The 16,921-nt window shown below is 45.8% G+C and overlaps 1 protein-coding gene across 2 annotated transcripts; it reads right to left on the reverse strand.

Moving 5' to 3' along the window:
• Positions 1-24: 24 nt before the first annotated feature.
• LOC121296114 (CMP-N-acetylneuraminate-beta-galactosamide-alpha-2,3-sialyltransferase 2-like) lies at positions 25-15,796 on the reverse strand. Of its 2 annotated transcripts, XM_041221329.1 has the most exons (8): positions 15,285-15,796; positions 9,191-9,262; positions 7,694-8,983; positions 7,083-7,276; positions 4,166-4,345; positions 3,784-3,829; positions 3,226-3,345; positions 25-2,961 (listed from the first exon to the last, which is right to left on the reverse strand). In XM_041221329.1, the coding sequence occupies exons 3-8, from the start codon at positions 8,030-8,032 to the stop codon at positions 2,788-2,790; spliced, it is 1,053 nt and encodes a 350-aa protein (XP_041077263.1). In that variant the 5' UTR covers positions 8,033-8,983; positions 9,191-9,262; positions 15,285-15,796; the 3' UTR covers positions 25-2,787. The 2 variants fall into 2 exon arrangements, with proteins under 2 accessions (XP_041077263.1, XP_041077264.1); XM_041221330.1 differs by lacking the exon at positions 9,191-9,262.
• Positions 15,797-16,921: the final 1,125 nt, after the last annotated feature.

The following is a 16,921-nucleotide window of genomic DNA, read 5'->3' on the forward strand; positions in this document are numbered from 1 at the left end:
GATTACAAAGGCACAAGCCGCTACTCCTGGATTCATTTCTTTATTTCTTTACAATAGTACTAGATAAAAAACATCCTTACAGCACATATAATCTGCTAGGTATAAAAGGGAGATAAAGCACAGTTTATTAAACATGATACAGCTTTTCACAGGTTGTGTTTAAGAATATATATATATATAATTCTAAATGTGCTGTACTTCAAAGTACTGAAGTGCTGGTGTACTTGAGAAAGGGGTTTGGCTACAAATCTTTGTGACTAGAATTTCAAGAGATTATTTGAAGGAAACAATTTTGGTGATTTGTATTGCGCAGGTTTAGGAGTGCCTTTGAGTGTTGCAGAGATTAGAAATGTCTTCTGAAAGCACAGTGAACTGAGCAAGAAAGTAACAGGAGAATGAGTTTACGTGTCTTCCTGTGACTCCTGGGTGTGTCTTTGTCTAACTCTTCAGGTGCAACACCTGCAAGGCACACGTTCATTCAGGTCTGACCAGAGCGATGCTAGGGGGCTTTGTCAGCAAGTTTATTTAGAAAATCCTGAAAGAGGATGTTCTCATTTGGACATCAATCCTGTCATTAACTGTTTTCCCTCAGGCCCCCGAAGCATTTGAAACGGTTCTCTTTCGGAATCCAGAATCCTTGCAGACGCTTGCTGCTACAGTACTGCGTGCTCGTGCTAGTACTACATCCCGAAAGCCTCTTGGCTCCAGATGTTTACAGCACTGATACAGCATTGAAACCCTGGGCAAGCTACAAGGTGTAGTGCTGTATCACAAGCGGCAGCAGGAACCAGACCACTGAGCCGCACTGCCTGCTCTCTGCACAACAGAAACACATTCAAATATTCTGATACCAAATGGCACCTGCCAAGGGGGGCAGCAGTAAGCTGATGGCCAGACAAGTTCTCTTGAAAGAAAAGGCATGCAGCTGCACTGTAAGGGAGTCCATTCATCCACAACTTTAACCACTCTGATGTTACATCCGAACAAAAGTAGAAACTTCTTAGTTCAGAAGGGAAACTTTGTAAAGAGGCACTGGGGTGTTTAACGTTGTAGATTAATTGCTGCTGGCACTCAAAGATCCCTTGGGTGGCATGGCAATGCTGCTCAGTGCTTCAGGGTATGGGGAGACCTCATTGTGGAAGAGAAGCCTGGGGGCCAGCAGTGGTTCAACAGCCTTCACATTAAGAAGAGACACCATTCCGGGGCTCTACCTTCCAAGCACAATCCTGCAGGCGGGTCGCAGGGACATTGAAAACGTCCTGATCGCTGTACATAATAGTCCATAAGGAAGGCAACACTAACCCCCCTCCCCTGACTTACTTATCCGCCCCAATACTTTTTGGAGGGTGATCGAAGTATTTTCTGTTTATTTAAAAGAACACCTTTTGGACAAGTTCATGTTCATTAAATGTAACTGCATGATAACTGGGAGTCTTCGCTTTGTTTCAAGTACTGAAAAAATTGAGTCTGGTCTGCTCAAGAGAATGGTCAGGATATTTGCCTGTCATTTGTGTTCAGAGATTTGAGAAGGCACTCTAGTTTCAATAGATAGCTGCAGTACAGCAGGCCAGTGGAGATCCAGATCAGAAGTACTACTTTTAAAATCATGACTTACACAAACACACACAGTCTCAGAAATAATAAGCATTTTTGTTCAAAGCAATCAATACTGAAGTGAGATTACAAAGCTGCGCCCAGCCAGCCCGTGGTTCCAATGCTCACAGTGTTTATAGAATCCATAGACACAGCTTCAGGAGCGGGGATAGTGAAACAAACCTATATTAAGTGAAATCTTTCACAATAGATACAGTTTAAATCTAGCCAGTGCTCATGCTGTTATGCACAGGGTATTGGAGGAACATGCTTGTTTCTGTTTGAGATCCAGACCTGAACAAAGAATAACACTTGTAAAGCAAAATGTTCAACTATAAGCAACAATGTAAAGTAGACTGGGTTGCTGCAAGAGGTATTATCTGAAATGTTCATTTAGCTGATTTACTGATATATATACATAGTTCTCAGATCTGAAATACTGAAAAGTAATAAGACATTTCTGAGTTATCTTTTAACACAAATTTGATAATTTCAGTAGTGCAGCTTCTAGCGTGGGGGATCCCAAAAACAGACACTAGGGGGCAGCTGCAGGTCTCACATTGTAATGCTTTTGTATCACCACAGGCAATACACAAAAACAACTAAATATTGATTAATATTCAATGGTGTAGCGCTAATCCAGTCATTGGTCTGGTCAATGGGCTCATTGCACAGCTTGTTGAGTTTACACTGATATGACTTCTAGTAAAAGGTACTGTATTTAAAAGATACATGTTTTAAGAAATGATTCTGGTTTGAAGAATATGATTGCAGATGAACACAGCTCCCCCTAGTGTGTGTTCCAGGGATGTGTTTTGTGCGGGCCTGCATGAGAAGCAGGTGCTGAGTCTGTGTCAGGCAGTGATGCCAACCCTGCCTCCCTCAGAACCTGTGAGCCGCCCAACAGAGGAAACAGCAAGAGAGCTGAGGGTCACATCATCATGTAACAAGACCTTTGGGGTTTTATTGGCTGAGCAGGAGCGCACGATGATAGAAGAGTGAATCCTCTGCGGCTATGGAATCAACGATTATCTGAGGAGCCAAGACATCTTTTGAAAAGCTGTCCACTTTCAGCAATGCACTTTCCTGTTCGTGTCGTGACAACCCTCCGCTCCCACACTGGAGTTCAAGAACAGTCCTATCAGTGTTTTCTTCCTCTATTTGTCACAAGACCCCCCCTCCCGCTCTGGCTGCTCACTTCCCTCGGAACACTCGGATCTTGCCGGCCTCGGCCAGTGAGTTGATTATCTGGGCTTCGAAGTCTGCGTCGTGGACCCCTGTTTTTCTGAATTCACCGGCGTATCGATTCTGTTCCCAGTAATGGTGCCAGTTTCCCCGGCTGTCGGCACCAAACCCAAACACATTCACCTGGAAAACAACGAGGACAGAGAGACAGGTTCAGAAAGGACAACCTGGCTTTAATGCATCATCCTACTGATGTGGAACAGCAGTGGGCAGCAATGACACTCAATGCTGGGGCACTACTGGACCAGTCAGGGGTTTTGCTTTAAATCTCCTTCACAGTGAAACCCACCCCCACAGACTATGCAGCTTTACAGAACCCTATTGTCTTTAAATTAACAGCAATGCATGATGGGAGCCATGTGGCTGGTGCAGATGAAGCAGCCTCACCTCGTCACACACGTGCAGTGCGAAGAACAGGACCAGCATGCCGGTGGAGGGGTAGCGGCCGTGGTGCTTCGTCCAGCGCTCATGGATGTACTTGAAGAACGCCGGGTTATAGATCTGCACCTGGTTCAACAGAGCTGATTAAGAGACACACTCACAACACAGCCTGATTCTATCCCATAAAGAGCAATCAGTCCAGGTTTATATACAGTTACAGACACAGTTATCTCTATCAACAAAGCTGATTAAGAGACATACACACTCACACCACAGCCTGATTCTATCCCATACAGAACAATGAGATCTTTTAAATGAGCTCAGATTTATATATCACATGGCATCGTGTAGTTACAGACATGGCTAGCTCTCCCTGGACTGGACTCTTTGTTTGTTATGATTTAACCAAGGCACTGCCCTTCACCCTTTGATCCAGCGGGGGCCGGCGCAGTGGGGTCTTCACACACACCCCTGGCCTGCTCAGATGGCAAATGAAAATGTTTTTGGGAAGCTCTATGGATGCAAGTCTATTGATGTGGGTCTGTTAAGTGTTTGTTAGTTTACCTTGTCTTTGTCCACTCTCAAGAATTGCTTCACTGGTGCATAGGTGCTGGAAACAGAGAGAAAGGAGCTGGGTTAGAGTTCACTACCACGGAATATAGTGTGTCACTGATCCCCCAGAAATCTAAATGGTCTTTTACTGCACAAGAAGTGCTTAAGATTCACATTTAACTTTGGAATGCTATTGCAATGTTAACATGGTTAACACCATTTCTAAAATAAGGGATATCATTATAGCCATATTACTAACATGCATTTACTCATCTTAATGTAGTAATAATGGTGCCATCTTTCTTCTATGAGCACACTGAAAAGGAAACCCTCCACTACTGATGCAATGCAAGGTTTTAAAAGTCAGCGCTGCTGCAGAACACTGTGCACTCACAAGCGAATCTGCCCGGTGGAGAGGGCGCTGGTGATCCATAGCAGGTCCAGTGTCTTGAAGGGCACCAGCACAAAGCTCACATTGGCAGGCAGGTTCTTGGCGCTCTCGGGGTACATGAAGTGGTGGCTGGTGCGGCTGCCAGCGTCCTCCTCGTAGCCCAGTGTGGGAGCCAGGTTCATTCTGCACACACACAAGCTCTTCATGAATGCGTGCCCAGGCATCGGCAGCCCTTCCAGGTGAACACTCCGTAACTGTGGGCTTTGCTGCTTCATGGCAGTACTGTGCTGTGCAGGAATGCATGTCTAATTCACAGGCTGGACTAACCAGGTGTAAGACAAGATCATTAGCCACATGGTCAGACCCACTGACAGGCAACAGACCACCTAGTCTCTCCTGTGCCAGGAATGATTGGCTGCCCCTCTAAATATAGGGCTGGGCTTTATTTACAATACATCAGCACTGATTTCCCTCTTAAGGGACTCATTATATTACGTCGCAATGTATGAGCTTCAGGCAGCTTTGTTTGCTGCTGAATTATTGCAAGCAGATTGGGCCTCACACTGCAGCTCAGCAGTGATACAGACTGGGCACTTCCTTAGGCATACGCCTCTATACTGGACACTATATTGTGGCTCCCCATGCTTAATCAGTGACCAGGGAAGAAAAGCCGGCCTGGAAGAGCCAAGCCTTTGTTGGAAAACATGGATTGAGAATTGATTAGCTGTTTGCTACGCATGTGGACTGGCAGAGCTATACTGGTGTTTTTTTCTGAAAAGAGACTAATATTGCAGATAGCAGACTGTTTGGTTCAAATTGCATGTACTGCTTACAATTGATAGAGACCTTGTGTCTACAAGTTTCTTGCCAAGCATTGACTGCAAGCTAAAAAGATAACAATGCTGTGGACCAGAAGGGGCCAGGCTGTAAGATTTTGGAATGCAAAGCATAAAGGGGCTAAAAGGTTCCCAGGGACTGGCGTTGGACCCAGAGGTTCTCAGAGAGATCGAAAGAGATAATGCCACTGGGATCAAAGGGGCAGATTTATGGACCTTTTTTCTCCAGGAGTGTGAAGAATGCAGAATGGAGTTCAGAGGTTGTCACACTAGACTACACACACACACACACACACACACACACACACACACACTAAATTAACAGAATAATGTGTTGTACCTTGACCATTGTTTAAGTGTCAGAGAAAGGGGAGTTGGACCATCTATACAGAAGGGTATTTAATGTCATGCAAATATTGTAATGATGAGTATTCTGTTTGTCCTGTACCTGGGACCAGACTCCCTGCATATTTCAATAAACCTGGCAACTGATTGAAGAAAAGGACTCTGTGCATTTTCTTGAATCTACTTAATCACCATCATTTTTTTTAAGTTACTTCAGCCTCCATGCTGTGCTGGAAGGACCCTGAGAGGGGGCACTGAGAGGCAGCAGGTTGACATGAGCCCAGACACACGCACACAGGACGAGCAGAGCAAGCCTGTCAACAGAAATGGCTTTTCTGGGTAAGCAGAGGAAATTCTTTCTTTTAAATAAAAATGTGTTATTGAAAAATGTTACAGGGAGCCACGGTTGCCATGGTGACTGCTAGCCTGGAAGAATCATTTCCCCCTGAGAGGACCAGCATGCTCTTCTGGCTGGGAAGGAAGCTGATTAAAGGGCTGTCTGCTGTCAAACCCGCAGTCCACAAGCAGAACCACACACATTGAATTCCACTGGATGAATTGTAGATGGGAATCCAATTCATACCCAAATTCATTTAAATCAGGTATTTTGTAAATTGTATACAAGCAGTTAATTTAGACATGTGTTTCATACTGTTTTAATTCTGCTTTCCCTCCCATCCCATCTCTCCTGCTCAGATAAGTGTGAAAGGTAGCTGAACAGTACCAGTTATTCCTTTAGCTGTGCTAAGGCTCAGCTCTAGGCTTGGCTTGTTTATAAATCAGACATGGTAGCGATGACAGATCAATACAGGAAGACTGACACTGCCTTCAGACTTCCACCTAGCCAAACTCACCAACTGCACCCCCAAACTAATCAACTGCACTCCGAAACAAATCAACTGCACTCCCAAACAAATCAACTGCACTCCCAAACAAATCAACTGCACTTCCAAACTCACCAACTGCACTCCCAAACAAATCAACTGCACTCCCAAACTCACCAACTGCACTTCCAAACTCACCAACTGCACTCCCAAACAAATCAACTGCACTCCCAAACAAATCAACTGCACTCCCAAACAAATCAACTGCACTCCCAAACAAATCAACTGCACTCCCAAACACACCAACTGCACTCCCAAACAAATCAACTGCTCTCCCAAACTCACCAACTGCTCTCCCAAACAAATCAACTGCACTCCCAAACAAATCAACTGCACTCCCAAACAAATCAACTGCACTCCCAAACTCACCAACTGCACTCCCAAACAAATCAACTGCACTCCCAAACAAATCAACTGCACTCCCAAACAAATCAACTGCACTCCCAAACAAATCAACTGCACTCCCAAACAAATCAACTGCACTCCCAAACAAATCAACTGCTCTCCCAAACTCACCAACTGCACTTCCAAACTCATCAACTGCTCTCCCAAACAAATCAACTGCACTCCCAAACTCACCAACTGCACTCCCAAACAAATCAACTGCACTCCCAAACAAATCAACTGCACTCCCAAACTCACCAACTCCACCCATTTATCTGAGAGACAGGGGCAGAAAGAGATTCCACTAAGACAGAGCAATCTTAATCCAAGTATCATCACATTGCATCCGCCCTGTCAGAGTCCAGGATCAGCTCTGCCTGCCATACAGTGAGACAGCTCCTCAGTACAGATGAGGAATTATTACTGCACATTATACCACTTGAGAGCTGAATGTTGCCCCTTCATCCTCACCTCATGATGAACTGGTGGCCATCAATGAGGCTACCATAGCCCACTCCCCGCAGGTTCCCTGAGTTCCCCACAACTGCGCACCGCTGGCAGCGGGATGGGTCCCATGAGCCATAGGGGCTGTGTCCCGGGATCACCTCGAATAGCTTGGACAGGACCTGCTGCATGTTGTGCGGCTTGAACTGCGGCTGAAGCATCTGGGGAGAGCAAGAGAATGAGAGGGACTGGGCTGCAAAGTACTGTCAACTAGGGCTCCTGTTTCATGCACTATGGAGCCGTGTCTAATCCATTATAAAGGTCTGCCATGGTAAAAAATATATCACAGTGTAATAAAGCATAATTGTGCATTGAACTGTGCCACTGTTTGAGGAGTCTGGCTGTGTTATACAGTCCAATGATTCCTGTTGAGAAGGCACTCATTAGGGCATGTAGGTTTATCCCAAGGTCTAAGTTCAGGAGCACAAGTGAAAAATTTAACTAAATGAGGTTAAGAATCTTCAGCATTACTTCTCTTCTCTTCTGGAGTATTATGAGGAGGGAGGTGCAGACTATATCGTGGCTCAGGAGCGAGGTCAGCTCAGCTCATGTGCACGTGATGGAAGGGGAATACTTACCACCCACCAATAGTAGACATCCAGAGGCAGCTGGATGTTGTCACGGGTCCAGACGGGCGAGATATCGGGGTCGTAGTTTTCGTCGAACCAGTCTGACACGCCAGGGTCCCCCACGCAGCTCTCGCAGGCACAGGTCCGCTGCAGCGCCCCCTCTGGCAAGTCCAGCCTCCGGATGCCTGCATAGCTGGGCACCAGTTTGACCCTGTGAGCCATCTCCCAGCCGGGAGGGTCCAGATAGGGCAGGCTGGCCCCTCGCAGCGACAATGAGAAGAGGAGCGAGGAGAAGAACAGCAGCGCAAGAGATGCCAGCAGCACCCACATCCGCAGAGAACACCGCATAGTGGGACACAGTGGGGACACACTGCCTCCCCCTGCTAGCCACTGACAGGCTACTCTCTCTTTCTTCACTGCTGCGTTTTTACCTGCTTCACTAATTGGCTGGGCTGTCCCGACTGATTGGCTATATCCAACCGCCTGTCTCACTGTAGTTGAAGAACTCTTCTTAGCTTCCACTGACTACAAGCCCACTCAGCCGACACTGGTATGTTGTGAAAAGGAGCTTGAGTGCAGAACAGTCCTGAGCACCTTGCCCTCTGCAGGCAGGAGTCCCGGCTAGACTTCCTGGTTGTCACTTGAACAGTATCTGTACAGGGGCCTTATTAAAAAATGCTTTCATTTCACAGAAAAGGTCAGCTACCTTCCCCATCTGTTTTCAAAGCCTGGCTTGTTTTTTAGTTTGCTTCATTTTCTCTGTTAATTCCTCCGCTGGCCCTGGGGCCTCTTTTTCTCTGACACGGTGGCTAAATACAGACAGACGCTGTCCAGTACCTCTCACTCTCCTCACAGCACCTCTGTGATTCTCCCTGCATCACTGTGCTTTCCTTCGGTTTTCGTTAAAAGAGAAGAATGTCTGTCCTCTTCCCTCAGCCAGTAGATGGTCCCCCAGACAGCTGCCTTGCTTCTGATTATCACCCGGCCCTCGTCCCCACACAATGCTGTGTAGGAGCTTGTTTGTTGCTTTCTGTTGTTTAGTTTGGCTGCTGTTGGAGATCAGAACAGGCGTGCTGCGTGCTAATCCATGTTCCTCCCTGCTTCAAACATCACATCTTCCTCTTGGTCCTCTCTCTGTCTTTCACAGCTGAGAGTGCTCACAGAGAGACTGGTTGCCAAGGTGACTATTGATATGTAGCCGTATATGTGAGGTATATCAAGATGAAGGAGAGAGAGAGAGACACTGAGAGAGAGGGAAGGGGCTGCTTTCTCGTGTGTATTGTCGTACTCGTGTGTGGACTGCAAGACAGAGATCAGAGAAAAACTCAAATTATAGCAAATATATCCCAGAGGGAAAAAAGCACAGACACCAGTGCAGTTTCCTCTATACTCAGCGCATCTCCTGTCAGGGGTGATAAATGCATGTGAGCTGCCAAAGCGTCACTCCAGGAGCAGCGCCTGACCCCCTCAGAGCACAATCACATGTGCACAGAAACGTGGTTTTACCTGCTTAATGAAATGTTGTTTGGTGTTTCGACTGCTGCAGGACATTCAGCACAGTGCTCTGGTTCTTTACTCCTGAGATAAAGAGGGAATTGAAGCATCAGTGTAAACTTTGCAAAGCTGGGCATTTTTTAAAACACAAACATCTCCTAGACACCTGATATCTGAGGATTTGGGTTGAGGGCTCAAACACATGCAAACTATGCATTGCTTGAGAAGGATACTCTCAAAGGAAAAGTGCGTGGAAGGAAACAGGACTGAACATTGCAAATGTGACATCTGCCTAACCCAGCTGAAATGGGTCACGATAGTGATCTGTCACAGCACCCACTCTCTGAGTCTGCTGTTTCCATGGCAACCACCCCAGCCAACCTGAAAGAGACAGAGGGGAGGGAGAGGGAATAGGTGTGTGGGTGTGGGTAGGATGGAGAGAGTGTGAAGAGAGAGAACACTTCAGGATGAGTAAGCATCACAATGAGTTAGAGTGGATAGGAGGCTCTATTCGTATTCTGCTGGGATTCAAATCATTAATTCAGTTCACAATCATAGCCAATGGCAGAGCGGCCTCTTTGGTATCTTCCATTATATAAAGGTAGTCTGTGTGATTAACAGCACTCTGAGAGGCAGGGCGAGAGAGGCAGTCTGTGTGATTACCAGCACTCTGAGAGGCAGGGTGGGAGAGGAGTCTGTCAGTTTAGTCTGATTTGGGCAGTAATTCCATTCCAGTGAAATTTCTCTGTGCCCTGCCAAGCACAATCACTGTAATTATCTTCTAGCACAAAGTGAGCAAGGCCACAGGTAGCCTCAGCCTAATGAGGTGCGAAGTGCTGGGAATGCACAGAGCCCAGGCTGAGAACAGGGCTGGGAATGCAGAGTCCAGGCTGAGAGCAGGGCTGGGAATGCAGAGTCCAGGCTGAGAACAGGGCTGGGAATGCAGAGTCCAGGCTGAGAGCAGGGCTGGGAATGCAGAGTCCAGGCTGAGAGCAGGGCTGGGAATGCAGAGTCCAGGCTGAGAGCAGGGCTGGGAATGCAGAGTCCAGGCTGAGAGCAGGGCTGGGAATGCAGAGTCCAGGCTGAGAGCAGGGCTGGGAATGCAGAGTCCAGGCTGAGAGCAGGGCTGGGAATGCACAGAGCCCAGGCTGAGAGCAGGGCTGGGAATGCAGAGCCCAGGCTGAGAGCAGGGCTGGGAATGCAGAGCCCAGGCTAAGAGCAGGGCTGGGAATGCAAAGCCCAGGCTGAGAGCAAGGCTGGGAGTGCAAAGCCCAGGCTGAGAGCAAGGCTGGGAATGCACAGAGCCCAGGCTGAGAGCAGGGCTGGGAATGCAGAGCCCAGGGTGAGAGCAGGGTTGAGAATGCACAGAGCCCAGACTGAGAGCAGTGCTGGGAACGCACAAAATAAATATGAAAAGTCCCTTTAAGGTAAGCCTCGTCTCTTGGTATTCCCATAGCCTTCCCTTTTCCTCAGCCTCAGCATCTCTGAGAAAATGAAATGAATCAAACTGAGTCTATTGCAGAGCCGGGTATCCCTGGATAGGCCTGGCCGTTCTGAGCCAGACCTGCAAACAGGGGCTCAGACTGCATTCCAGACCTCTAAATATGTTTGCTGCACAAACAATGCTGGCTGCCCCTCATTAGTGTTTGATTACTCCAGCCGGATCTCAATCTCCTTCAATAAGCACCTCTTCCCCCCCAAATCTGGGCGCAGTGGAACCTCATTAGGAAGCATTAAGGCTCTGACTGGATAACGAGGAGGTAATTGGCAAGGGACAGAGAGACTGGGCTGGTAAATAACTTGGTGCTGTTCCCCTCATAGCCTCCTCTGCCTGGGAGTCTGTCACTTCCAGGGCAGTTGCTCCGACCTTTGGTGCGCAGGTGTGAGGGGACTGTGAGTCCCAATCCTGACCTTGCAGGTGTGAGAGGGGGCTGTGGGTCCCAATCCTGACCTCGCAGGCTGTGTTCAGCTTGTCAGGGGAATATGAGAGCAGGAAGCACGTTGGATGTGCGTTCACATCACAAACCACCACATACAGGACATGCTGTGTCTGTTAGTCTGCGAGGTAGGGATTGAGAACAACATTTACAAGCACACAATTTAATGGAAAAAGTCTTTAGCCTCAGACAGGAATATATCTGATAATCTAATTGTTCACCTTATTGGATTTACTTGAGAATCCCTTTGAGCTGAGCCACTGGTAACTACTACCCACTCTAACACCCTATGGATACGCTTCAGTGTCTAATCACGCTTATTCAGGTATGAGCTATGCCCTGTACAAATACACAACGCTCTGACTTCAAGGCTGTGTTCAACTTACAGCCAAAATACCAAGGAACAATGAATGAGCCCCTTGGCATCAATGTACCTTGCTCAGGTTGTGTGTGTAAATCATAGGGAATGAATCCAGAAACCCCACAGAGACATGCAGATAGGATACTAACAGAGACTGAAACAGTGACTACAGAGTCATAGTGCAGGAATGAAACAAAGACTGGTACATTACAACACAACCTAGCATCAGCTTGTACCAACAACACACACACCAGGTGGACAGAACACACAAGGCTTACAAAGTTAGTGACTTGGTGTGTGCACTCAGATGCCCTCCAGAGAAGCTGTGTTCTATAGCATTCCAATTCCAGCATTCGACTTCCTATCAGTCATTCTGTCCCTGAGTCCAGTGGTTTGGTGCAAGCTCCCCAGGTACTAACAGTGTCCTGTTATCAGCACTGCCCCAGCTGAGCTTTCTGCCAGGAATCAACAGTTCAGAAATCCTGCACTGTTGGTAAGAATTGTTACCATTCAGGGAGGGGTAAGACTTTCACCTGAGTGAAGAACAGGAGCCACCAGATAGGCTGTAAGCCCCAGCCCTGAAGAGTGGAATTCAACACCATATATTATTAACCGTTTTGTTTTGGAATACCTTTATTACCGCTTTTTATCTTCCTTCCATATTGATTGAAGTTGACAGCACTGCAGCAAACAATCTCTACTACCATCAGCTAAAAACCACGATTCTCTGGAATCAATCAACGACTATGATCATTTTAAATGAACTACCACAAATATAGAGCTTTAATTATAAATATAATGGCTATCGATTGACAGCTATGCAGTCTGGCAGAACCAGTCCCAATGGCATCTCTGCAGAACTGCTCCTAGAACTCCCACGTGTAGTTTATTAAAGGAAAGTGTTAAACAAACAAAGAAAAGCAAGTCATGCGTTTTTGAAGGTAAGTATTCCCTAAGGCAGTTCAAAATACTTGACATGTCAGGTACGTTATTGTATATGTTTAACAAGGGCTGAGAGTTTGTTTGATTGAATGAGTAGCACATGATTCAACATGAAAGCTGAATATGTATTTCAATAAAAAACAACGACGTGTTTTTAACTAAAAAAAAAAAAAACATTCTAGCCTACTTCAATCTAGTAAAGATGAGCTTCTATTCATTTTAAATGCCACTGCTTCAAATTATTACGAGTGCTTAACAACAGTAAGAACATTTTATTTAGAGCTGGTTTTGATCTTAAATCCATTCATGCCCTGCAGCAACATCAATCTACTAACATCCTTATTAAAACACAAATAAATAACTGCTTGTATCTCTTTGTCTTTTTTTAAATGCACATAATTTAATTAATAGAGAATTAAAATTAATAAACACATTAATTAATTAATTAATTAATAATAATTAATTAATTAATTAATTAACCAAGTGCCTAGTCTATATTTAATGAATCATATTTTGCAATCTCCACAAACAGCCCAGCCTCTAACGTTAGCTTTTGTAAATAGTGGAGTGGGACTATAGGGTCGTATTTTGAATTACTTTCCCTTGTTTTTATATTACATTTTAAATAGTTTAAAGGCAAACCAAAAACAAAACATAGAATAATATTGTGTGTATGCAAGCAGTAAAAAAAAAAACAAACAAACAAACAAACAAAAACTACGGGGGCAAAAGAATATCTGCTGTGGCCTATCGGTTATTTTTAATGGGTGAAGCACGTCTCAATCAAGTAACAGTTCAAAAGGAGAAAACCAAAACATAAAAAACATTTTACAGTTTCTCACGATAGAAATATATACCTCCCTAGGTTGTTATTATTATTATTGTTATTGTTATTATTGTTATTATTATACTATTATTATTATTATTATTATTATTATTATTATAGTAGTAGTAGTAGTAGTAGTAGTAAGTTTTAGGATAATATGACAAGGATGTGTTTTGGCGTATCTAGAGGAGCTGTAACAGCTTGTTAGTAAGGCAACAGCTGCAGTCAGCATACAGTAACTAGCTCTCAATTCTGTTCAGTACAGGGCAGCTCAGCATACAGTAACTAGCTCTCAATTCTGTTCAGTACAGGGCAGCTCAGCATACAGTAACTAGCTCTCAATTCTGTACAGTACAGGGCAGCTCAGCATACAGTAACTAGCTCTCAATTCTATAGTGTACAGGGCAGCTCAGCATACAGTAACTAGCTCTCAATTCTGTTCAGTACAGGGCAGCTCAGCATACAGTAACTAGCTCTCAATTCTATAGTGTACAGGGCAGCTCAGCATACAGTAACTAGCTCTCAATTCTATAGTGTACAGGGCAGCTCGGCATACAGTAACTAGCTCTCAATTCTGTTCAGTACAGGGCAGCTCAGCATACAGTAACTAGCTCTCAATTCTGTTCAGTACAGGGCAGCTCAGCATACAGTAACTAGCTCTCAATTCTGTTCAGTACAGGGCAGCTCAGCATACAGTAACTAGCTCTCAATTCTGTAGTGTACAGGGCAGCTCAGCATACAGTAACTAGCTCTCAATTCTATAGTGTACAGGGCAGCTCAGCATACAGTAACTAGCTCTCAATTCTGTAGTGTACAGGGCAGCTCAGCATACAGTAACTAGCTCTCAATTCTGTTCAGTACAGGGCAGCTCAGCATACAGTAACTAGCTCTCAATTCTATAGTGTACAGGGCAGCTCAGCATACAGTAACTAGCTCTCAATTCTGTAGTATACAGGGCAGCTCAGCATACAGTAACTAGCTCTCAATTCTGTAGTGTACAGGGCAGCACAGCATATAGTAATATTTCTCCATTCTGTTCAGTACAGGGAAGCTAAGCATACAGTAATATCTTTCAATTCTCCGTAACTACTTCTCCATTCTGTTCGGTAGCTCCAGGGTAGTTCGACTTCAGCCATTTCCATGAGGACCCCGCCCCACAGACACAGAGCTAGAGTACAGCGCTGATCCCGTATCTCTGCGCTGCATCGAGCTGAACCGGGGTGCTGTACAGTACAGTGCTGATACCGTATCTCTGCGCTGAATCGGGCTGAACCGGGGTGCTGTACAGTACAGTGCTGATACCGTATCTCTGCGCTGAATCGGGCTGAACCGGGGTGCTGTACAGTACAGTGCTGATACCGTATCTCTGCGCTGAATCGGGCTGACCCGGGGTGCTGTACAGTACAGTGCTGATACCGTATCTCTGCGCTGAATCGGGCTGACCCGGGGTGCTGTACAGTACAGTGCTGATACCGTATCTCTGCGCTGAATCGGGCTGACCCGGGGTGCTGTACAGTACAGTGCTGATACCGTATCTCTCCGCTGAATCGGGCTGACCCGGGGTGCTGTACAGTACAGTGCTGATACCGTATCTCTCCGCTGAATCGGGCTGACCCGGGGTGCTGTACAGTACAGTGCTGATATCGTATCTCTGCGCTGCGCTGAATCGGGCTGACCCGGGGTGCTGTATAGCTTCGTGCTTCTACTTCAGCACCCTCACTTTACCAGCCTCTCTAGCAACGTCAGCCGCTCACTTGAGATTGAGCCACAGTGGGTGATTCTCGTCTTTCTCTGAACAAAAATAACCCCCTTATCTATTTCCATTAACAGAATGCCATCACATTTATAGAGCACCGTTAAATCTTACCAAAGTGAGAAGCGCAACAATTAAATTAGCTCACTGCCACCCCAAGCGCATACTCTGCTATGGCAGTGATAGATAGAGCTGTCCGTCCTGTCGTGGGTGCGACGCTCGGACCGATGTAGTTCTGTTCGTACAACACACTGTATGAGACTCGATACCTCGGCTGATGAACTTACCTCAGAGCTGTGCTCGTTCTCTCCGGTACACAGAACGCAGCGATGGGAGAATCCCTTTCAAAACTGCACTCAGTGCGGTCTGTCTGTTTGAGTAATAACAGCGTTCATTGCCAAATTATCCAAATGTTTATGTTGGCGAGGTTACTGCATCCCTTATCTGCTGTTCTTGTATAACGGACACGTCATCTCAGCATGTAATTATTATTACTATTACTACCGTATCATTAAAATGATACGAGAGCTGCATCCATCCATGTATTTTCAATTTTCAATTTTCAATACATGTAATTCTGATGCATTTTCTCCCGTTGCGATGTTTAGCTCTGTCTGCTTCTTCGTGTTTTACACGACCCCGGTCTCTGCCTTTGCCCAGCCTCTTGTGTTTATTGCAGCCCCCTAAACAGGGACCCCCGACAGACAGAGATTCCACAAGCCAAGCTGCTTTTAGGTCCTTGTAGTCAGAAACATCCCAGCTGGTCATAGACAGCAACGAGAACGTACAACACGCGTAACTATATTTCCCAAAAAACATTGCTGCTTTTCTTGCGTCAAGCGCAAGTGTTATGGGCATTGCAGTCTTGAATTCGCCGCACACTTCAGTCGCCGAGGATTTGGGAATGCTTAACTACAACTCCCGTCACGCAATAGGAACGTATAAATCAGGATCAAAGGGGAAGTGGAGGCTGTGCATTCCTGCAGGTCCTCTGAGGCTGTCTGGGAGAAATAATACATCTGCAGAGAAAATCAGGGAGGAGGTCGGAAAAAGTATGTCGTGTCTGAATCACAGCGCCAGATTAAAAACAGAGCTTCTGAAAGAATGCACTGCGAAAACGCTGTAGTGTGCTCATGTGCGATTTGAATGCGCTGTAAAACGCTGCAGTGTGCTCATGTGCGATTTGAATGCACTGCTAAAACGCTGCAGTGTGCTCATGTGCGATTTGAATGCGCTGTAAAACGCTGCAGTGTGCTCATGTGCGATTTGAATGCGTTGTAAAACGCTGCAGTGTGCTCATGTGCGATTTGAAAGCACTGTAAAACGCTGCAGTGTGCTCATGTGCGATTTGAATGCGCTGTAAAACGCTGCAGTGTGCTCATGTGCGATTTGAATGCGCTGTAAAACGCTACAGTGTGCTCATGTGTGATTTGAATGCGTTGTAAAACGCTGCAGTGTGCTCATGTGCGATTTGAATAAGAACATAAGAACATAAGAACATAAGAAAGTTTACAAACGAGAGGAGGCCATTCGGCCCATCTTGCTCGTTTGGTTGTTAGTAGCTTATTGATCCCAGAATCTCATCAAGCAGCTTCTTGAAGGATCCCAGGGTGTCAGCTTCAACAACATTACTGGGGAGTTGATTCCAGACCCTCACAATTCTCTGTGTAAAAAAGTGTCTCCTATTTTCTGCTCTGAATGCCCCTTTTTCTAAACTCCATTTGTGACCCCTGGTCCTTGTTTCTTTTTTCAGGCTGAAAAAGTCCCTTGGGTCGACACTGTCAATACCTTTTAGAATTTTGAATGCTTGAATTAGGTCGCCACGTAGTCGTCTTTGTTCAAGACTGAACAGATTCAATTCTTTTAGCCTGGCTGCATATGACATGCCTTTTAAGCCCGGAATAATTCTGGTCGCTCTTCTTTG

The sequence above is a fragment of the Polyodon spathula genome, chromosome 21 (genome assembly GCF_017654505.1).
Source record: "Polyodon spathula isolate WHYD16114869_AA chromosome 21, ASM1765450v1, whole genome shotgun sequence".
Classification (NCBI taxonomy): domain Eukaryota; kingdom Metazoa; phylum Chordata; class Actinopteri; order Acipenseriformes; family Polyodontidae; genus Polyodon; species Polyodon spathula.